Genomic DNA, 23070 nt, shown 5'->3' with positions numbered 1-23070 from the left:
CACAGAGAGAATCTTCTCAGGTTTATCATGTTTACATCAGTCAGAAACCACATGCCAGCAGTCAGACAGAGAACACACAACACATGTCTGTCAGTCTGTCCAGGAAGAAAATCACAAGCGTTTCTGTTCGAGTCGGAAAGAATGATTTCATCCGCGTGTTTGTACTTGTTGCGATGCCTGTATAAATGATTTCAGATGAAGAACACACTGAAAAAACCGACAATAACGTTTAAGAGCCACAAGCTAAAATGCTCTGCAGCTTCTAAACGGCCACAGCTGGAGTGAAACACACTAATCTGTGTATTTATGAGGAAAACACCTTCAAGACACGAATATAACGATCTGAAGGCACATATATCGCTGTTTTCGCACATCTGGATGAGAAGCTAACGGTTAACCGTTATTTGAAGCTCTCTGTTCTGAGGCGCCATTCAAACACATAATATTAGACGTAATGCGATAAATTACCTCAGATACATCCGCGTTAATATCTAAATGACACAATTACGTATTCATGTGTGTATATTTGTATAAATATCCACAAATTCTCACAATAGATAGAGAGAATTCACCGTGTGGTTTCAGTCAGAATTATGGAACGCGGTCACAATGGGTCAAAACTCACCGATTTTTATTTTGACACTCTGGAAAACCCGTAGACCTTCCTCCTCGACCGCCATGCTCGCAGCTCCAGCTCTTTCCCCCGGTTTCCGTTCTTTATCCGCCGCTGTTTTTCTCTCGGTACGTTACTCCAGCGCGAACGGTGACTCACCGGACTGAACAGCGCGCGGCGAACGTACAGCTCAAACGCGACAGTTTCTCGAGGGGGAGGAGCCTGAATGGCTTCTCGCGTGCTGATTGGATGACCGCTCGGGCGCGTCTTGAAGTGGGAGGGGACTATAACAGTACACTTCGTCTAAAGCGAAAGTGTCGCGTCAAAATCGCGTCGCGTTGATTGCGAGATGTTACCCAAATTAGCCATCCAAACAGGATTAGTAATAGCACAATTGAATGCTTTTATACACAATTTGGAACCCCCCCAAAACAATAGTTTTACATTTTGCAGTTATTTTTGATACTATGTCTTGTGATCTAATCAGCCAGCTTGTATAAGCAAAAACAAACAAATCACAAAACAATGTTTTTTTTTTTCATGCAGCTGTCAGGTTTGAGATTTTGTGCTTTTTGGTTTGTATAAAATGTTTATTTATTTATTTATTTTTAGAATAGTGGAAAGAAGCACTATATCTATTTGTGTCAACAGATTTCAATTACAATACATATTTTTAAAATCAGTTTTCTAAAAATAATTTTTTGAGCCATAAATCTCTACTTCAGTAGACCAAACTTTATATTTTTATTCCTATAGTCTAAATCATGAAGGATTTGTTGATATGTAATTTACTTGATTATATACTACATCATGTTATTCCCCAAAATATTGTGATTTTTTAAAAACATTTGAGTCATTGACAATACATTGAGAAAATTCATCCAGTGTTCAGATGTTTGTACTACAAAATGTATGCAAATTAGCACGTTTCATTAAATAATGCCTCATTTGCATATTTAAACCGAACATTTCAGAAAACTTGTAATACAAAAAATATTTCAATTATCAATGTTATCAGTCAGCTGGTTAAGCGATAACTATTAGTTTATTTTATAATTATTATTTTTTTATCTATTCACCTGCAGTGTCTCGCCTTAAACACCATAATACTGTTGCACTTCTCTTGTTTCTACATGCTCACTGCACTTGAACTATATATAGCGACAATGAAGTTCAATGTAAAAAAAAAAAAAAAGAATCCTTTCTGGTTTTTCATATTTCTGAGACTTTTGCACCACTTCTGAGTTTTGCCCTCATCTGCTACTATAAATAACACAAGTATGGTTTGGGACAGGAGTCGACCTCGCTCAAGGCGTAACCAAATATTCACGATTGAGGGTGTGAGAACAGCCACATGCATTATGAAAACTCATATTAATCGAATAAAAAGTCCACTGAAAGTTCATCCTGTGTGTTACCAGTCACTGAAATCTCATCTGGCTCGTGAAGAGCAAATGTTTTTTAAACCTGTGAAACAGATCTCATGTCATACGTCCATTTAAGCTACAAACTGCAGGTTTGTTCTTGAGCCTCTTACTGAAGGATCATGAAGTTCAGGGTGATGTTTTAACGACTCTGAAACTGTTGTGCCTCTATCATGTGGGCTTTGCTGGTCTAATTATTGGACTTAAGCTCACTGAACTGTTTCCCTAATTCGTGCCGGATGCTTCATCCTTCCAGGACGGGTGGCAGTCAGAACAGACTTTTGTTTCCACACTGCTTCCATTAGCCACGTCTGTAGGCATTAATATCTGACCCTTTTAAAATAGCACCAGAGCTAATTGCATTGCTCCAATCCTGCGCGTCAGCATGCAACAGTCACTGCGAGGCTCTTCGAGAAAACAGGTGACGTTTGCATGAATGCAACTGATAGACTTCTGAACATGAGCACGCTTTGACGCATATACAAAGCATCCTCCGACAAACAATACTTTGTCACACACAAGCATCAGCCACATGCAAATTTCCCATTGAAGGGCGTTTACATGCAGACACACGCAAGTAACCGTCTATTTGATGTTTTTATTTGAGTCAAAACAGTGCTGACTACACCCTGTGGTAAACCATCAGGGGTGTGTGTGTGTGTGTGTTGTGGTTTAAGAAAACATAGGTTAATGCTTAAAATGCATTGAAATCTGCAGGGAGCTGGTGATGTTATTAGATCTATGTTGTTTCTCTGTTGCATGGAAATATAAAGGAACATTTGCATTTATTAATTTAGCACACACTTCTATTTAAAGCACCCGTTTGTGTATGGTAGGCCACATTTACACTGTCAAAAGCATCTCTGAATGTGAGTATCATATGATCATCAGGCTTTTGAGAAGTGTTTATCTCTCAATCATCAATGCATTGCATTGCATTTTATGTTTTGATCAACTAAATATCATATTAACTAAAATATATCTTACTTTCTGGCATAAAAATATCAGCATTTGATGTTTTTGCACAGTTTGGGTCTTTTCCTATATATTATATCTACTTTAGAATATATGACCATAAAAGCATATCAATATGAAACACATATTGTATTATTTAATATTAACTGTTCCATTGAAATAGATTTTATTCTTACTATTCTTTCATATGTCAGGCTTTTTAAATGCATTGACGGTCTTCAGTTGAATGAAGTGATTGGGGAACATTTGCATTTATTAATTTAGCACAGGAGCATGCACTCATCTGCTGTCTGATAGGCCACATCTACACTGTCAACCTGATTATTCCACTGCAAATCACACTGCATGCATTTAAAGAGCAAAAACATTACATGTCTCTAATTGTGTGAAGGTGTGAGGGACAGCTGTTGGTTTCATAAACTGACGGATGCTCAACAGTGTTTAAAGTTCACTCACGAGTCAAAGAAACAATGGAGATGAGCTGGAAATAGCTGTTGAGATCAGCACACACACAGAAAATTACAGAGCTGGCATGTCTTGCATCAGGCTGCTAAAGTTTACAGCGAACTTCTGGATGTATATAGAGATTAACACGAGACAAAGAGGATCTCTCTAGAATGAGGAGTGTTTGGTGTCCAACACATCCAAATGAAATGCAGTAAAATCCATATTCATAAAGCCTCCGTTGTTCTGCTTTAATATGTCTCTATAATCGCTTCTGTCCCAGATTCTCACACTACAGTACAGAAAACACAAGGAGTCATTATGTGCAGGGTACTTATTTTATTTCCCTTTCTTACATTGAGAGAGATTCCAGTAAAATGAATGCACTGTTGTGTTAATTGTGCACTTTTGTGCTGATCTGATGCTTTGCATTCACGTCTTTCCTGTAGAAAAAGGAGAAATCGCAAATGAGATCTGTCATTTAAAGTCCACTGTTCTCCTAGACAGCAGTGAGATTACACAGAGAGACGTCTGAGACAGACAGAGATCTCAGCAATGTCTGAAACTGTCTGTAGGAAATCTCATTATGAGTATTTCTCATCAGATGCAACTCTGTATATCCTCTTTACTTTTGGCTATAGTTAAACATATAAAGAAAAGCATCATCAAGTGCTAATCCTACATGTCCTTCAGGGTTTCAAATCATCTCAGAAGCTCCAAAACAATATCTCTAATATTTCTCAGAGAAGAGTCCGTGCTGTAGTCACCAACACGTTTAAACTCGGTCATGCCGTAATCACCAGTCTTTTAGAGAAGTGTGCTTCTGAATGATTCAACTGACCTTAAAACACAAAGTGAATGCAGCTTGTGTTTAACACACACTTCACTTACACAATCAAAACAGAACAAGGCTTTCTGACTCTGGACAGACAAATGAAAGCACCAGTAATAATCAGAGAGGGACAATAAGGCCATCTAGTGGTTGAACTCATGTATACACACAACTCACACTAGGAATCTAGGAAATTAGGTTTTATTTAAACATTATTTAGTTTCCAAAATCCACACTGCACTATTAAAATGAAAATAACCTTTTTTGACATGGTTTCAAAAAGAACCTTTAACATCTGAAGAACATTTCTGTTTCACAAAAGCCTTTTTGTGGCGAAAGAAGGTTCTTCAGATTAGAAAACGGTAAGAAAGAGATAGTTCTTTGTGGAATCAAAAATGGCTCTTCACTGCAAAGAACCTTTTAAGCACCTTTATGTTTTAAGAATGTGCAGTTATTGTTACTATTGCATATTACCAGAAACTAAACACTGCCAGATCAATATATATTTACTATAAGTCCACTATAAGTATTGGTGATTTTTTTTTCTCTGTCAATTATAGCAATTATGTCAAAACTAAAAGAATATATGACCCACAGAAATTAAAATTCTTTTTTTTTTAATGCATTTTTACCCAAAACAGAGAACGTTCTCAGAACTTTGACTAACATTCTGGTGAGGATCTCTCAAAGTTATGAACAATGTTCTCTGGTCTTTAGCGTTCTTAAAATGTTAGCACAAAAACATTATTTATGTGTCGTTCATGGAACGCTTTTGAAATGTTACAATCTCATTCAGAACGTTCAGAGAACATTTAAAAGTAAAATTGCTAATGTTTTCATATATAGTATAGTGTATAGTATACATACATGTAAATACAGTGTATACATTAAATTAAATAACGTAATTTATTTACATATAACAGGTTGTTCCTAACACTGTTCTGTGTGTTTCTGGTGACTGAGATTGAGTGTTACTGCTCCTTTACAGAGCATCAACGGAGTTGTGCAAGTGTTTGTGTTTGTTCCCTGCATTTCGAAGATGCTTGTTTTACAAACAAGGCTCAGTTTGACGACGGACTTGCGTATCGTTTATTTCTTAAGGATGATGCAACGAAGTCCCAACGAAAAAGGGTCACGATCGTGTGTTGGAACCGCAGGCGGTGAGTAAAACTGCTTCAAATATCTCTGCCTCCTTGTTAGTGCGTCCACCTCCCATGCCGGAGACCCGGGTTCGAGCCCCACTCGGAGCGAGTCGTTGCTGCTGCTGCTCTCGTTCAGTTTCAGCCTCTGGATCTGATTCTGGATCATAAATAAACGGCTGAATCTGACTGTAAGCCATGGTTTGTTTTGGATGATGGTTTTTCCTCACGGTAATGTCACAGCTTCCAAACGCTCTCAAAGCAAAAGCCTATTCGCGCTCGTGATTCTTTAGCTCCGCCCACACGTCACGCCTCCAGCCGCTCGTGTTTTTCCGGGAAAAATCGGTACAGACTATCTTTCTCTTATGAATATAATAAAACTAAAGACTTTTTGGAGTTATGAAGGATGCAGTACTACTCTATAGGTACTCAAGATTAACAGGATATTGAGTGAAAACGAACGAAATTGTTACAAGTTAGAGTTTTGTTACGAGTTAAAATAATTTAATAAAAAAAAAACATTTTTTAATGACAAACATCTGGAGAATTTACATAGGGGCATCTGGTGCATTGTTAGGTAAAGTTCTTGAAGGTAAGATTTGTCTAAGAGAAACCAGGACGGTTTATTAATAATGTAGATCTGGTGAATGTGATTTCACAGATGTTCAGGATGAGATCAGAGAGATCAGGTCGAGGGTGATTGTTTTTAACAAGGCCCTCGATGCTGTAGGTAGATGTGGTTTAATTTTTGTTTATTAAGTTGGCTTGAGAAAGCCAACTTACTGAAATCCTGTTTAAACTTCTTCTTCTTCTTCTTCTTCTTCTGACCCAAAATTTTGCAACTGCTACTCCTCCTAGAGCTTTAACTCTACAGACTCCAAACTCAGCCCAGCTCTTCATCCTATACCCGCCGGGTGTGCTATATCATTTCTAACTGATTGGACTAATGATTAAAGCTCCAACTGCTGACTGTTTCTATCTATCTATCTATCTATCTATCTATCTATCTATCTATCTATCTATCTATCTATCTATCTATCTATCTATCAATATGACTATATCTATCTAACTATCTATCTATCTATCTATCTATCTATCTATCTATCTATCTATCAATATGACTATTTCTATCTATCTATCTATCTATCTATCTATCTATCTATCTATCTATCTATCTATCCTAACAACATGCTAATCATGCTAAAATCATGCTAGTCGCATGCTAGTCGTGCTAGAAACAGGCTAGCAACATGCTAATCATGCTAGAAACATGCTAGCAACATGCTAGTCGCATGCTAATCATGCTAGAAAAATGCTAGCAACATGCTAATCATGCTAAAATCATTCTAGCAACATACTAGTCATGCTAGAAACATGCTAACAATGTGTTGTATAATAATGCTAAAATCATGCTAAAATCATGCTAGCAACATGCTAGTCTCATGCTAGTCATGCTAGAAACATGCTAGCAACATGCTAATCATGCTAGCAACATGCTAATCATGCTAGCAACATGCTAATCATGCTAGAAACATGCTAGCGACATGTTAGCAATATGCTAATCATCCTAGAAACATGCTAGCAAAATGCTAAAATCATGCTAGAAAAATGCTAGCAACATGCTAGTTGCATGCTAGTCATGCTAGCAACATACTAGCAACATGCTAATCATGCTAGAAACATGCTAGCGACATCCTAGCAACATGTTAAACATGTTAGCGACATGCTAGAAACATGTTAATCATACTAAAATCATGCTAGCAACATGCTAGTTGCATGCTAATCATGCTAGAAACATGGTAATCATGCTAACAACATGCTAACGACTTGCTATTAACTTGTTAATCATGCTAGCGACATGGCTAGTGACTTGCTAATTATGCTAGCAACATGCTAATCATGCTAGAAACATGCTAGTCACATGCTAATCATGCTAGAAACATGCTAATCATGCTAGCAACATGTTAGTCACATGTTAATCATGCTAGAAACATACTGAAGACATGCTAGTAATTTGCTAATCATGCTAGTGACATGGCTAGTCACTTGCTAATTAAACTTAAAGTTTGTCTTGACAAACTTTTTTATCTAGTTTGGTTTATTTTAGTTACATTTGTTATTTTTATTCACACCTAGATTTTTCAAACCTCAACACAAACATACACTGAAAATGCAAACAAGTACACAAAAACAAACATACATTCACAAACACACAAACGTAAACATACAGGAAACATAAACATATTCAAACAAACAAACACAAACATACCGCAACCATACTTTACAAATAAACAAACATACTGTACAAACAAACATACAAATGTAAACAACAAACACAAATGTACAAAGGCAAACATACAAACAAACATAACGTACAAACAAACTAAAACTTACAAACAAACACAAATATACACCCAAACTCAAACAAGCACACAAACAAACAAACTAAGGCACAGACACAAACACGCATGCAAAAACAAACACTCACACATACACAAAAACATATACAAACATGCACAAACACTCACATAAAAAACAAAACATACATGCACAATAAAACAACCCACTTAAAAATTTTAACTTCTACAATGTCACACACAAAATATTTACAAATAAAAACTTTAGCCTTACACTAGGTATCTCTACAAAGATGATGGAAAGTGTGGTTAAAAACTTTAATTTTTACAATTAAGATAGTTTGCAACAAAAAAAGTGTTTTTTTATGCAAGGTGCTCCAAATGTCTCACAGAACTTTTACAACAGATTAGACTTTCTCACTTTACTAATGGTGTTGTTAACCATGCTGTTTAAATGCAACATATTTTTTTTTCACACTATAATGTTTTATTTTATTATAAAGAATTGGGTCTTTATAGATTTATGTTGCTAAGATTTGATCAAATAATTGATAAAGCAAATAATTCAAATAATCCATGACATAATTATGTTACTGATACAGATGTTAAGATGTCAAGTAGTAATATTTTTAAGTTTTCATCTAGGATTCATATCCACACTCAAGTGTTTTTTTGTAAGAGTCCTGGACAAACGAAAATAGATGCTTGAAAGACTTTTATCTTTAAGATGTTTTGTAATGACAGACTTAAAGCTTTAGGTTGATTAAAACAATTGAGTTTATGCATTTCTCTTGAATATACAGTAACCAGAGAGTACATGAAGCAGATTAAATACACAACCTCATAAATGCATTGTGGTTCTACCATGTTAATCAATAAAAAAGACTTAATTTATATACCATATCTTACTTTCTTTTCAAAACACAATAAACATTATGACTTTTTAAATGTCGAACAACCGGTTTTGTTGGAAATATAAAAACACCCATAGTGTTATGTTTCTTAGTTAGAATGCTTCTAGTTTGTAGTAAAATCACATCTTTAAGCTAAAACATTTTCCATTCAAACACTCTCAAGCACCCGTGCATCTTGAGACCCATGGAATTATTTTACATTTAACAGTATGGGAAGGTTTCTATGGAAGTGTAATAGGTTATAGATTACAAGTTAAAAGTAATGTAGGAATTTCAATTTCTATAAAAAGTAATGTAACTGATTACATTTGATACTTGTTGTACTTTTTTTTATAACTTTTATGTTAACATTTTAGTAGGACTCAAGAACTGTCAGACATTCAAAATCCTTCATCACTTAAATAAGGATTGTGATAATTACATTTTAAAGCAAAACCACCACACTTTGAGATTGTTCTGAGATTAAATACACATTTAAAACCACAACAAGATAGTTTAATAGCTATGATACTGCTTTTGAAATCAGGTCTTTGCATAGATATGACAGCAAACACTTGCATCTAACAACGGCTTGATAAAACAGTTAAATATACATCACCCAAATAGAAAATAAAAGTTATCGGATAAGCATGTGTCCTAAATGCCTGAAACATCTGTGTCTCATATTTTAAAGCAGTCAATGCAGTTGAAATATAGCAAATAAATCAGTTTTTATGTTTGCTTGTATATTATGTTTGTGTTTGTTTATTTGTACTTTGTTTGTTTGTACAGTGTGTTTGCATTTGTATGTTTGTGTTTGTTTGCGTGTATGTTTGTTTTCTGTTTGTTTACGTTTGTGTGTGTGTTTGTGATTGTATGTTTGTGTTTGTGTACTTGTTTGCATTTGCAGTGTATGTTTGTGTTGAGGCTTGAAAAATCTAGGTGTGAATAAAAATAACATATGTAAATATAACAGCATTGAGCACCTTGTTAAAAACAATCACCCTTGACCTGATCTCTCTGATCTCATCCTGAACATCTGTGAAATCACATTCACCAGATCTACATTATTAATAAAGCGTCCTGGTTTCTCTCAGACAAATATTATCTTCAAGAACTTCACCTAACAATGCACCAGATATTTATGCCCCTATGTAAATTCTCCAGATGTTTGCCGTTAAAAAAGGTTCAATAGCGCACACATCCTTTGACCAGTCGCTGAACTTTTGGCTAAACTTTGACAAAGTGGACACTCACAGGTAAACGCCATAAATAGATGCAATGAAGATCCTTTAATCACTGAACATGATCTGTTTTGATCACCGAACTTTAGCTGACACACACCACCAAAGCACACAATGCCAGATCCCTCACAACTAATTAAGTTGCAAATGAGTTGAGATCTTAGAAACAGGTTTAGATGTTTTTGAATCAAACTAAACAAATAACATTTTTCCTGTGGCTTACAGAAAACGCGTGTAACCTAATTTTTAAAGTGAAAGAAAAATGTCTGGGTTATATAGCAAGCCAGAAGTGTTTTAAGCTTGACAAAAACCAAAGAGAGGTGGAATTTTTATGACCCTCATCAATCAAACTTTTTGGTCACACAGTGCACTATACTCTCTTTGGAATTGTCTGCAGTGTGAAAATGGCGTTGGTTCTTTAAACAAACATGAGCCAGAGCCACATATCTTCACCTCCTCTTCCTGTGCCAGCAGTGTAGCTCAGAAAGCCTTCTCAAAGCAGTGCATTGAGGTTCATGCCATCAGATTCTAATGGTAGCTGAGTAAATCCTTACCTCATCCAGCTCTGTCAGTAATGTGGTGTTTAAAGCTTTCTGAAAGTTCTCAATAAATTCCAGGTCTGACTGAAGCCGGATCTTGTTTGCAAGGATTATCGTTGTCCCTGTTTGACAGAAGTGAAGCATGGTGTCAAGAAGCTCGGTGTGAAACTTGTGGTGATAGACCACATCAGCTGCCAGGATGTAATCGTAATAATGCGTGGAACGGGGAAACGTCTCCTCCAGCTTGTAGCCCCATTGCAGTGCTGTAACCTGAGGCTCGTGTCTCCAGTGCCCCCTGGTATTCCTGTTCAAGTTGCACCTCAGATTACCCAGGATTTCTGGAAGATCCGTGGATGTCAGTTTAGCACCTACAAATTAGTGACACCATTTAGTTTTGGTCTTAAGCTTAGTCTAAACCAGGGGTGTCCAGTTCTGCTCTTGGAGGGCAACTATCCTGCAGAGCTCAGCTCAAATCCCATTTAAACGCACCTGAACTAGTAAATTTTTGGGTTTACTAGACACTCCACGCAGGTGTGATGGGGATGGTTGGAACTGAATTCTGCAGGACGTTGGCCCACTGGGAGCAGGATTGGACACCCCATAGCTTAGTCCAAGGGTTTACAATCACGTTCCTAAAGGCCCCCAACCACATTCCACTTTTTGCATGTCTCCTTTTTCTGACACACAATATTGGGACACTGCAGGAGTTGCGGAGCGGTCATTGGATTTGTTAAATTATACAGGATTTCAAGTAGATATGCGTTTCATGTTCTTTAACGTTCCTCCTGGAAACAAAAATGCCTTGCGTCCAAACCCCTCATGCTTTACAAGTATGATGATTAGTGCTTATCACGATCAACTAAACACTGGATTATATGAAATATTTAAAAATTTTGCAGCATAGAATCTTTAAAATATGTCAGAGTTTTACACCCCGTGATTCTTATTGTGGGGACATTTCCACAGCCCTAAACATGAAGTGACTCAAAAGGAATGTTATTGGTTGCTTTACCTATCAGTCATGCAGACTTCAGGCCTTGGCCATTCAAAGTGGCTAAAGTTCCCAGACCTTCTTCTTGTCAGTCTGAAGGTCTGGCTATGTGAGACGATGCAAAATGTTCGTTATTGAGGGCTTCAGGAACGTGGTTCATGGTGTAGGCAAGTTCAGATCTAGAGAGCCACTGTCCTGCAGAGTTTAACTCCAACCCTAATCAAACAAGCTACTCGATGTCTTCAGGTTTGCTAAGGCTGTAGCCAGGTGAGTTTTTTTTCTCAGGGTTGAAGCAAAACTTCTGGAGGGCAGCAACTCTTTAGGATAAACTTGCCTAGGTCTGGCCTGATTGTAACAAATTTATTGAGACGTACCGAGAAGTGTGGCAACTATCGAGACAAGTCCTGTTCCTGCTCCGAGCTCCAGCATTGATTTGTCAAGTAGATTAATCTGCTGTCGACCTGTTGGGGTGTCCAGGAATCGGCAAAGGGCCAGTGCCTATGACATTCAAGACCAGGAGTTCATAGTCTCCATTAGACTCTGTGTATTTTACCCTCTTACAAAGCATACATATAGTTTCTTCCTGATATGACAGGTTGATAAACTGCTGTATTGTTGAACTTTTAATGCTCACCGCAGGCCATACCACACCGCCGTAATTGCCTATGGCTTCTTGAATTTTGATTTCATGACCCAGAAAGTAGTAGATTTCCTTGCCAAGAGTGGAGTAGACGGTGGGAGCCCAGGATTTGGGCTTTGGTGGTTCTGTGTTGGCAGGTACAACTAAGGAAAAGATAAAAGAAGCGTATCCCATCAGATAGGTATCCATAGCCCCTTTCGCACTGGAGGAAGCTTTCCATAGTTCCTATGACTATTGGCGGAGGTTCCCACGTTTTGGAGCATTACCACTATAGGACCTAGAAATGTGTTTAGCTCTAGGAACTCTGTTTGAGGTAACCAATTCAGATTAGGGTCTAAAAGCGGCCTTTAGGAACTACCAGTGATGTAAGTGTACGCTAATTGGCCAAACGCATATGAAACATTAGTGAAAATCGGAAAAACTAAATCTTCTATGACAACTTGCAGTGTTCTCATCGAGGTTGAGACAATGCTGCAGACAACAGGTAAATGCAATTATCGCTGTTATCCATGTTTGTGGAGTAGATATTTTTACTTTATGGGGTAGCCAGTGTTTCGTATGTGTTTGGCATATCAACATACACTTACATCACTAGTAGCTCCTATAGAACTGTTTTAGACCCCACGTCAAAGTAAGGGGCTAAATTAGTTGCCCAAAGTGAAGTTGTTCCTACTTATTCCTAGTTCCTGAAGTGCGAACAAACCAAAAAGCCGGAACTTCTGTGAAAAGTTCTAGGAACTATGGAAAGGCTCCTCCGGTACGACATCACCTATTTAAGTGCATTTGGCCTCTACAATATGCAAGCCTTACCTTCTTCTTCTGGAGGTCTTTCCAAATCATGGAGTTCTTTGTCTACTTGAGTCACATCTGGCTTTTGAGTATCATCACACTCTAGAAGTTCCACTTCCTCTGCATTGTTTCCTGTCTCGTTTGAACAGTTTGGCTCCCCAGCATCATAATTTTCGTCCTCTTCCTTGTTCATCTCTTGAACCTGGTCACCTCCCTGCTCTGGTGTCTTGCTGGTTGCTATGTAAATCCTCACATCATCCAACTCTTCAAGGAGTGTGATTTCAAAATATCTAAGAAAGTTGTCAACGAAGCCCAGATCCGAAGCATAGCGGACCTTGTTCGCCCAGACTAGAATAGTTCCCGGCTGGCAGAAGTAACGCATGGTGAATAGTAATTCTGCGAGGAAGTCATGGTGATAGACCACATCAGTCGCCAACACATAATCATACTGGTGTGTGGATCTGGGGAAGAACTCGTCCAGCTTGTGACCCCAGTAGAGTTCTGTGACCATGGGCTCGTGTCTCCGCCGGCCTCTCGTGTTCCTGTTAAGGTTGTATCTCAGATTACTTAGTATCTCAGGTAAATCCGTTGCTGTTAGTTTGGCACCTATAGAGCAATTTCAGTGATTATCTTGCAATGTACAAAACCATTTCGATTAGTACTCGAGTCTTATCCCAACACTTACCCAGTGATGTAACGACAGTCGAAAGTAATCCAGTTCCAGCTCCAAGTTCAATAACTGATTTGTCGAATAAATCAATGTGTTGATGACCCTGAGGCGTTTCCAAGAATCGGCAAAGTGCAAGTGCCTATATTGATGGTATACAAATCACATTTTAGAAGTACACCATGTTTGCTTTGCTTGACTGTGTTCTTGGACTTACTTTATACTGGATCTATTTTCTTGAATGCAGAATCACACAAAAGCAAAGTTATTGGGTAAGTGATGTCATCGCTGATCTAGGGCCAGATTTACTAAACTGGAATTGTGCTCTTGTGCTAATTTGCCCTAAGCAGCGCTGATGGGCGTGGAAATTACTGTGGGTGATTTACTGACAATGCACAAATTAAAGAACACAGCAACATCTCATTTACATATCAACCAATGCAATATATCAAGCAGTATACTGAAGCTCATCAGGTGTGGGTTATCTTTTTACGACTCAGGCGCAAAATTAGTTTTTTTGGGTGTTAAATAATGGTGCAAATACCAGTAATTTGACAACTGCAAATGTTAGTAAATCACTTTGTGTGATTCATTTTAATACTCTCCTCCCATAAATTTTGCATCTGAAAAGGGAAACTCCTACAAATGCATATTCAATAAGGTCAGGTGCAAAAATAACTGTCCACACCTTTTCACCTCTAATTCTTAACAGTGTGTCTTTAGTAAATATTGACAGTACTATTTTAACCCCAAAAGACGGTTAGCGTTGGCAAAAGCTGTTAGTAAATCTGGCCCATACACTTTTCACATGTGCATTTGTTTCTCATGGTTCATTGATTCTTCAGTTGAAAGTGTCTCACCGCTGGCCATATAGTAGCACCATAAGAATCAATGGACTCCTGAATTGTAATATCCTGGCCCAAAAAATGATAAACTTCCTTCTCGGGTCTGTAGTAAATAGTCGGTGCCCAGGATCTCATATACTCTCCTCCTGTGCTTCCATCTTAAAGAAAAGCCCAAATCAGACACAAATTCATTAGATAAGCAACTGTGTTTTAGAAGAAATATTTACTGACCAGATTTCTGCTCCACAAACGCTGAATCCACCTCACTGCAGCCGTCGTTGTTGTCTTCACTATACTCAGGTTCATTTTCAAGATTTGTGTTGTCGTCGTCATCTTCGATATTGTTTAGGTTTCCATCCTTCTGGTTTTCCGCATCAGCATAACTTGTAACCTGCTCTTCTCTAAAATCTGCATCTTTATTTTCATATTCTTGAACCTGTTCTACAAACTTTTGTTCTGTCCAGTTGATCTTTCCTTCATATATCTCTTCCTTTGTCATTTCATTCTCATCCACTCCTTTTCTGGCATCCCCTTTAGTCTCTTTTAATCCTAGTCCACTTTCTTCTCTCGTGGTGGCAGAGTAAATCTTTACCTCTCCATTGTCTGCCAGCAGGATGGTGTTGAAAGTTTTTTTGAAGTTCTCAACAAAGACTAGATCAGAATCGAAGCGGGTCTTGTTGGCCCATATGAGGGTTGTACCCGGCTGGCAGAAGTGGCACATGGTGACTAGTAATTCTGCTTGATAGTCATGCTGATAGACCACGTCGGCTGCTAATATGTAGTCGTATTTGTAGACTGAACGAGGGAAGGTCTTATCAAGCTCATAACCCCAAGAGAGCGCCGCCACCTGTGGAGTGTATCTGCAGCGGCCCCGTGTGTTTCTGGACTGATTGCATCCCAGGTTCCCGAGGACTTCAGGCAGGTCAGTTGCTGTTACCCAAGCACCTGGGGATGATTATACAGGTATGAAAACATACACAACACAACCATAGGCTTGTAATATGTTGTCAAATCTCACTCCTGGAGGGCCAATGTCCTGTAGAGTTTGCATCCAACCAGCTCCAACACCCTCACCTGGAAGTTTCTTGTCATTGGTTGGCTGGTTCAGGTGTGCTTATTTAGGGTTAGCGCTAAACTCTGCAGGATACCAGCCCTTCAAGAACTGGTTTGGACATTCCTGCCTGGCAGTGATGGGTGGGGGGGTGGGGGCAATAAACATAAAATTTCTCAAGAGCAATTAAAATGGTTATCGCATTACAAGTAAAGCGAGTTATGTAATCAGATGACTTTTTAAGTAACTAGTAAAGTAACACATTACTTTTTACTTTTTCAAATCAGTATCTCCAGTTACTTTGTTTCCATGTGTTGAGTGACAGCTCTGGTGTTGCCATGGTGACAGAGATCAGGAGTCAGTGCAGAGTGTTGTGTGTGAACATGATCTCACTGTAGTTCTACACTAAATATGAACATGTGTTTACTCAAAAACACATTCAGTGTTCCTCACAATCAATAAAAAAAAAAATTTGTTTCATTTTATTCATTTCCCTTTCATAGGTCACTTCGATGATGCGGTGACGTCACCACATATGGGAACACCTTCTTTGTGACGAATGTCTGAAGCCCTATACCATCCCGCCAATCCTATTGGCCAAATGGCGCATGGCACCACCCTACGCATGTGCACGCATGATATACCTGGGTGCCGCGCGCCATTTCGCTCAGATTTCATTCCTTCAGGAATAGCGAATCATCTGTGCCCTATCATCTCGCGTTCTCCAGCGATCTCTTCGAGCAGTGTTAACTCCTCTTCGCGGACGCGATGAGTAAGGAGCCATGTACCAGGTACATCACGGCGGGTGACACTCATGACAGGTGCGTAGTGTGTCTTGGTTTGCATCACGCACAGGCGGCGCTTAGCGGCCTTTCTTCCTGTCCCCATTGTGATGGCCTGCGGCTCAGAGTACTGCGCTCTAGGGTGGAAGTATTCTCCGATGTCGCCCTCGAGTCTAACCCCCGTCATGTCACCTCTGCGACTGCCGAGGCACCGCACGAGGCGAGGGCCTGGGGTGACACGTGCGACATGGATTTCGTGGACAGCGCAGTGCTGGAATATTCTCCACATCGCTCGCTCTCCCCTACCCTGCTGCAGAATAAAAGTTATACTGAGCCTGTCGTCTTCTCTAATGAGGATTTACACCCCACACCGGAGGCATGCGCCGCCATCTCCTTCGGTTGTGGACGCTATGATGACGACGTTTTATCCACCGCGGCCTCGGGGTCTGAGGACTTCGCGACCGACACTAGGCCTTTACCTTTTTTCCCGGACCTCCACCAGGAGGTTTCGAGGTCCTGGAAACAGCCGTTTTCGGGCGCGGATTACTAATGCTGCGGCCGCGGATTTCGCCACCGTTTCTGATATGGCGAACCATGGCTACACAATAATGCCCCCGGTGGAAGAGACTCTCGCCGAACACCTTGCGCCTAATTCGGCCGCGGCATGGAAGTCTAGCCCCCTTCTTCCTTCGAAGGCGTCACGTCTAGCCTGGTGGGTAAATCCTACATGGCGGCTGGTCAAGCGGCTGCTTCACTCCACTCTATGGCGGTCCTTCTGGCCTACCAAGCGGAGCTATTGAAGGAACTTGACGAAGGTGAGGGCATCACGCCGGAGGAAGTAAAAGAACTGTGTAGAGCAACGGATTTGGCGCTACGTGCTACCAAACATACCGCTCGTGCAGTGGGCCGTTCTATGGCCGGTTTGATTTCGGTTGAGCGCCACCTCTGGCTTAATCTCACCGATATTAAGGAAAAGGACAAATCTTTCCTCATGGATGCCCCTGTCTCCAGGGATGGGTTGTTCGGTGAGGCTGTCACGTCGGTAGTGGAAAAGTTCAGGGCAGCGAAACAGCAATCAGCCGCTTTCCGCCAGCTGATTCCCCGCAGACCCAGGGAGGTTGAACGCCGGCAAGTGCCCGCGCGTTCTCGCTCAACCTCCTCTCACCGCCAGCGAGCAGCCTCTCGAGAGGAGCCCTCACCTATGGCGCCTCCTCGTAAGGATTGGGTCCCTAGGGTTTTTCCTCCGGCTCACCAGTGTCAACGAAAAAGACTGAACCTGACCTCGACGGCAAAGGCCTCTCGTTCTCGGGCACCGAATAGCAGCTCCTGATCATTTTGCTGCTTGACAGGGACTGTGCCCTCTGCTAGAGAGCGCTGTCGGACCGCTTTCGCGCATCCTACACTCTTATTGTAGTCCCCATGCTCAAACATTGACTGTCTCGCCGCAAACAGCGCCTCGAGCGACATTGGATCGAGCTGTAATGTCAGACGCTCCCTCAGACACTCTGCGCAATCCTGCTTTCGGAATTCGAGGGGCGACTCAGGGACCCTACACAAACGGCCCGTTTATGACGGCTCGCGCAGCCGGCGCTTTTTCGCTAGCGGCAGAGCCCGATGTTCAATCTGTTGGCCTAATTCCTGCCATGCACTCTTGTGCATACGCTTCCCCTGTGCACGAACACCACAGGTTTTTCGTGCCCGGACGTTTTAACGCGTATGACAGCGTTGCAGGGAGCGGAAGTTTTGAAACCGCTAGTATTGTTTCTGGCCGCGTGGGAACGCTTGCCCGACATTTCTCAATGGGTGTTACGCACAATTTGTCACGGATACACCATTCAGTTTCGAAAAGGCCCGCCTCCTTTCCGCGGAATTCTTTCCACTACGGTGAAGTCTACAGAAATGGCGGTGCTGCGACAGGAAATGTCAACTCTGCTGAGCAAAGGGGCTATAGAAGAAGTACACCCCTCTCAGATGGAGGCAGGTTTTTACAGCCGTTATTTCGTGGTACCGAAAAAAGACGGCGGATTACGGCCCATTCTGGATTTACGCCGTCTGAATCTTGCACTCAGGCCGAGCAAATTCAAAATGTTGATGGTAAAGTCTATTCTGTCTCAGATCCGACCAAACGATTGGTTTATTACGATCGATCTGAAGGATGCGTATTTCCATATTCAGATCGTCAAGAGACACATGAAGTTCCTCAGATTCGCTTTAGAGGGCAAAGCGTATCAGTACCGCGTTCTTCCCTTTGGCTTGGCTTTAGCGCCCCGTACTTTCTCCAAATGCATGGACGCAGCTCTGGCCCCGTTGCGGCTCCAGGGCGTTCGTGTTTTGAATTATTTGGACGATTGGCTGGTGCTAGCGCAATCGCAGACTCAGGCACACTCTCACCGGGATCTTGTGCTGAATCATTTAAACAGCCTGGGCTTATGCACAAATTTCCAGAAAAGTGTTTTAATTCCCTCTCAATGGATAACCTTTCTGGGAATAGATTTGGATTCTCGCGCGATGACAGCGAAGCTTTCTCTCCCGCGCGCTCAGTCGATTGCGTCATGCGTGCGGCACTTCAAAGCGGGCCGCACGGTGACAGTGAGATTGTGCCTCAGGCTCATAGGTCTAATGGCAGCAGCATCCCCCGTGATTCGTCTGGGATTGCTTCACATGAACCCCTTTCAGTGGTGGACGAAAAGGCGGAATATTTCACCACGTTGTCTTCCGCATCGAACGATTTCAGTGACACGGCGGTGTGTGATGTCGCTAAAACTATGGATGTCAACCGAATTTCTCCTGACAGGAGTTCGGCTGGGAATTTATGCTTTCCGAGAGACTTTCACGATGGACGCGTCTTTGACTGGTTGGGGAGCTGTTTGTCAAGGGCGCCCAGCCCACGGAGTGTGGACAGCGACTCAGCGCAGCTGGCACATAAATAGATTGGAATTACTGGCAGTGTTTCTGGCTCTCCAGTATTTCACGGATCTGCTGATCGGCCGTCATGTGCTGCTCAGATCGGACAACACAGTGGTTGTGTCATACCTGAACCATCAAGGAGGATTACACTCTCGCCCCCTGTGCAGGCAGGTGAGGCATGTTTTTCTTTGGTCTCAGGACAAATTTCTGTCGATCCGGGCCGTTCATGTCCCCGGACGATTGAATTTCGGAGCGGACTTGCTATCCAGACAGGCTCTGGAACAGGGAGAATGGAGATTACACCCCCAGACGGTGAATCTTTTATGGCGGATATTCGGCAAAGCGAAAGTGGATTTATTCGCGTCGAACATGACTACACATTGCCCGCTATGGTTCTCCCTATGCCCCCCATCGCCCCTGGGTGTGGATGCATTAGCTCACAGCTGGCCCAGGACCAGTCTGTATGCTTTTCCTCCGATTCGTTTGATCCCAGCGGTGTTATGCAGAATACGGCGGGACAGAGTGGAACAGCTGCTGCTGGTGGCTCCGCGATGGCACACGCAGCCGTGGTTTGCGGATCTGATCAGTCTGCTAGCGGGCTCTCCATGGGAGATTCCCCTCAGAAAGGATTTATTATCACAAGCACAGGGGCTGATTTGGCACCCGAGGCCAGATCTGTGGAAACTGTGGGCGTGGCCACTGAGCGGAGTGCGTTAGTATGTCCCGGTCTTTCTGTTGAAACCACTGAGACTATATTGAATTCTAGAGCAGCTTCTACGAGACGCTTATATGCTTTCAAGTGGAGACTGTTTACAGCCTGGTGTGGCAATCGTAATGTGGATCCAGTTTACTGCCCAGTGGCTTCAGTGCTGGAGTTCCTCCAGGACCGTTTTTCGGATGGCGTAACACCAGCCACTTTAAAGGTTTACGTGGCAGCCATTTCAGCTTACCACGAATACATAGGCGGTGCCACTGTGGGGCGTCATCCACTAGTTTCTCGTTTCATACAGGGTGCGCGACGGCTGAGGCCTTTCCGCCCTGTGTGAGTTCCTTCATGGGTTTTATCCATTGTGTTGCTAGGTTTATCAGGGCATCCGTTTGAGCCCTTGGAGACTGTACCGGATAAATTCCTGACACTGAAGACACTTCTTCTCATGGCTTTATCCTCCCTCAAGAGAGTTGGGGATTTACAGGCTCTTTCTGTTTCACCCTCATGCATGGAATTTGCACCGGGCTCTGTGAAGGTGCTGCTACGGCCCAGGCCTAACTATGTTCCTAAGGTCGCATCTAACCCCTTTCGCTTTCAGCAAGTGTTCCTGGAAGCTTTTTTTTTCCCCTGCTGAGGCTGGGTCAGGAAATCTAAGTCTTTGCCCTGTGAGAGCTTTAAAGACTTATGTGGATCGTACAGCCCCTTGGCGTGAATCTGACCAGCTGTTTGTCTGTTTTGGACATAAAAGTAAGGGCCATGCGGTTACAAAACAGCGCATGTCCCATTGGCTGGTGGAGGCAATTTCTTTGGCCTATGAGGCGCGCGGACTCGCTTCGCCCTTAGGAGTTAAAGCTCATTCCACTCGAGCTGTGGCTTCTTCTCAAGCTTTTCTCACTTGATCTTCTATGGATGATATCTGTGCTGCGGCAGGATGGTCCTCACCGAGCACTTTTATCAAGTCCTACAGTCTAGATGTGAGGATGGCTCCTGGCGTGCGGGTTCTCTCCGCTTGAGCAGATGCTTCCTCGGATCTCAGTTATCAGGTACGTCAGGCGTTTTGGTATATCGTTCCCATACGTGGTGACGTCACCGCAGCATCGAAGTGACCTATGAAAGGGAACATCTCGGTTATGTATGTAACCATGGTTCCCTGAATAGGGAACGAGATGCTGCGGTCCTGGCCGTGCCGTACCTTGATAATGTTCTTCATCTTCAGTCATGAAATCTGAGCGAAATGGCGCGCGGCACCCAGGTATATCATGCGTGCGCATGCGTAGGGTGGTGCCATGCGCCATTTGGCCAATAGGATTGGCGGGATGGTATAGGGCTTCAGACATTCGTCACATCGAAGGTGTTCCCATACGTGGTGACGTCACCGCAGCATCTTGTTCCCTATTCAAGGAACCATGGTTACATACGTAACCGAGATGTTCCGAATAGTGCTAATCTTTGTTCTTCTGCGTCATATTCTTCAGGTGAATAGTTTGAGCAGCGCCCTCTACTGTACAGACCTGAACTTACACTTCTTTCAGCCTGAGGAGTATTCATTCCACTTTTAGGGTGAAAAGGGCTTTTATATTTGTAAAAGAAGAACTTTTTGATATTATAAACAAACAAGTAAGCCCTGCCCAGATTTAAAAGTAAACCAAAAGTAATGTAACACATTACTTTCCATAAAAAGTAATTAAGTAATTAGTTATTTTTAGGGAGCAACATGATATAGTAATGTATTACTTTTAAAAGTAACTTTTCCAGCGTTGCTGCTTAGTACCTACCCAACAGACTGGCCACGATGGAAACAAGACCCGTGCCGGCGCCGATCTCTAGCACCGCCTTGTCAACAAGGTCAACCGTCTCTTGGTTGGACTCAAGGTAGCGACACAGAGCCAGAGCCTAAATAATAATTTAGAAAATGTATCATGATTATGAATATCAATCAGGAACCAATGTTCAAATGGTTAAAGGGGAACCGTGCCATTATTCTGGTTTCTCAAACATTCCTTACATCTGCCCATCCCTGTTTGCCATTGGTCAGTTAGTTAGCCCCGCCCCATACTCATGATTGGTTGATTCAGAAGTTGACATTTGGGGCAACAAAAACAAACAGATCATTGTTGTGAAAGTGTTACACTCTTCAGAAAGCCATTCATTCTAAACATGAAATTGAACACCAGGAAAAGTTTGAACTTCAGACTAATGGCACACTTCAGCTTATATATTTCAAATATGTAATAAAGTATTTGTCTCACTGCTGGCCAGATGACAGAACCAAACGAATCGAGAGACTCCCAGATGCTGATCTCATGACCGTCAAAATAATGGATCTCCTTTCCAATGGTGGCCAGCACACTGGGCTCCCAGGATGCCTTACGCATGGGGACGACTTCTGAACAATATAACAAGAGAAAACCTGATGCATTTCTCATTCTAATCTATACTGATGTAGTGTTGTGGTTTCAGCTAGAGTTTAAAGGAATAGTACACCCAGAAATAAAAATTTGCTGTAAATGTGTTCACCCTCAAGCCATCCCAGATTAGGATTAGTTTTTTTCTCTTGGAGAAATGCACTATTGCATCAGTGTCTCATCAATGGATGCTCTGCAGTTAATGGGTGCCGTCAGAATGAGAGTCTGATAAAAACATCACAATAATCCACAGCACTCCAGTCCATCAGTGAACATCTGGAGAAGTCAACAGATGAAACAAATCCAGCATTAAGATGTTTATAACTTTAAACCGTTGCTGCTTGTTAAAATAGAAGTCTATAATCAATAATAATGCTTCCTGTGGATTATTTGGACTCTTATTCTGCCGGCACACATTCACTGCTGATGATCCATTGCTAAAGAAATGATGGGATGCTACATTTATCCAAATCTGAGGAAGAAACAAACTCCTCTACATCTCATATTTTTGGGAGAGCCTGTTCCTTTAAGAGAAGGTCAATTTGAGATGATTTGCCAATAAACTTTAAATTACTTACCATCATACTTTTCTCTGTCTCCTTCATCTGTCTCATCATTCGCAGTGTTCATGCTCACATCCGTCTCCATTGTGGCATCTGAATTCCCAGACTGAGAACAATCCATGATGCTGTTTACTCACTGATTAAAAACACAAATTTAGATAATTGTGTTTTAAGATAATCTCTTTTTAATGTTGAAGAGGTCAGCTTTAACTTGTTGATCTGTTCCTCTTCACAGTAATCCGCTCAGTGCTTCTGCAACTG

At 41.6% G+C, this 23070-nt stretch overlaps 2 protein-coding genes across 3 annotated transcripts in view; both read right to left on the bottom strand.

The window, feature by feature from the left end:
* Positions 1 to 1194, bottom strand: part of LOC113044680 (ras GTPase-activating protein 3-like) — a 33215-nt gene extending 32021 nt beyond the window's left edge. Inside the window, exon 1 of the mRNA XM_026204855.1 lies at positions 626 to 1194. Coding sequence (XP_026060640.1) covers positions 626 to 680 — 55 coding nt within the window. The 5' untranslated portion in view covers positions 681 to 1194. The remainder of the gene's footprint in view (positions 1 to 625) is intronic.
* Positions 1195 to 2633: 1439 nt separating this feature from the next.
* Positions 2634 to 23068, bottom strand: LOC113044678 (uncharacterized). Of its 2 annotated transcripts, XM_026204851.1 has the most exons (11): positions 22825 to 23068; positions 22091 to 22227; positions 21617 to 21734; positions 14624 to 15337; positions 14408 to 14550; positions 13566 to 13689; positions 12902 to 13486; positions 12086 to 12234; positions 11826 to 11949; positions 10476 to 10828; positions 2634 to 3899 (listed from the first exon to the last, which is right to left on the bottom strand). In XM_026204851.1, exons 1-11 carry the CDS (start codon positions 22928 to 22930, stop codon positions 3744 to 3746), a joined length of 2709 nt encoding a protein of 902 aa, XP_026060636.1. In that variant the 5' UTR covers positions 22931 to 23068; the 3' UTR covers positions 2634 to 3743. The 2 variants fall into 2 exon arrangements, with proteins under 2 accessions (XP_026060636.1, XP_026060637.1); XM_026204852.1 differs by lacking the exon at positions 2634 to 3899 and having other exon boundaries at positions 8506 to 10828; positions 22825 to 23067.
* Between the last annotated feature and the right edge of the window lie 2 nt (positions 23069 to 23070).

Source organism: Carassius auratus, chromosome 26, assembly GCF_003368295.1.
Source record: "Carassius auratus strain Wakin chromosome 26, ASM336829v1, whole genome shotgun sequence".
Classification (NCBI taxonomy): Eukaryota; Metazoa; Chordata; class Actinopteri; order Cypriniformes; family Cyprinidae; genus Carassius; species Carassius auratus.
The sequence above is the reverse complement of the archived record's forward strand: the minus strand, read 5'-3'. Positions and strand labels throughout refer to the sequence as shown.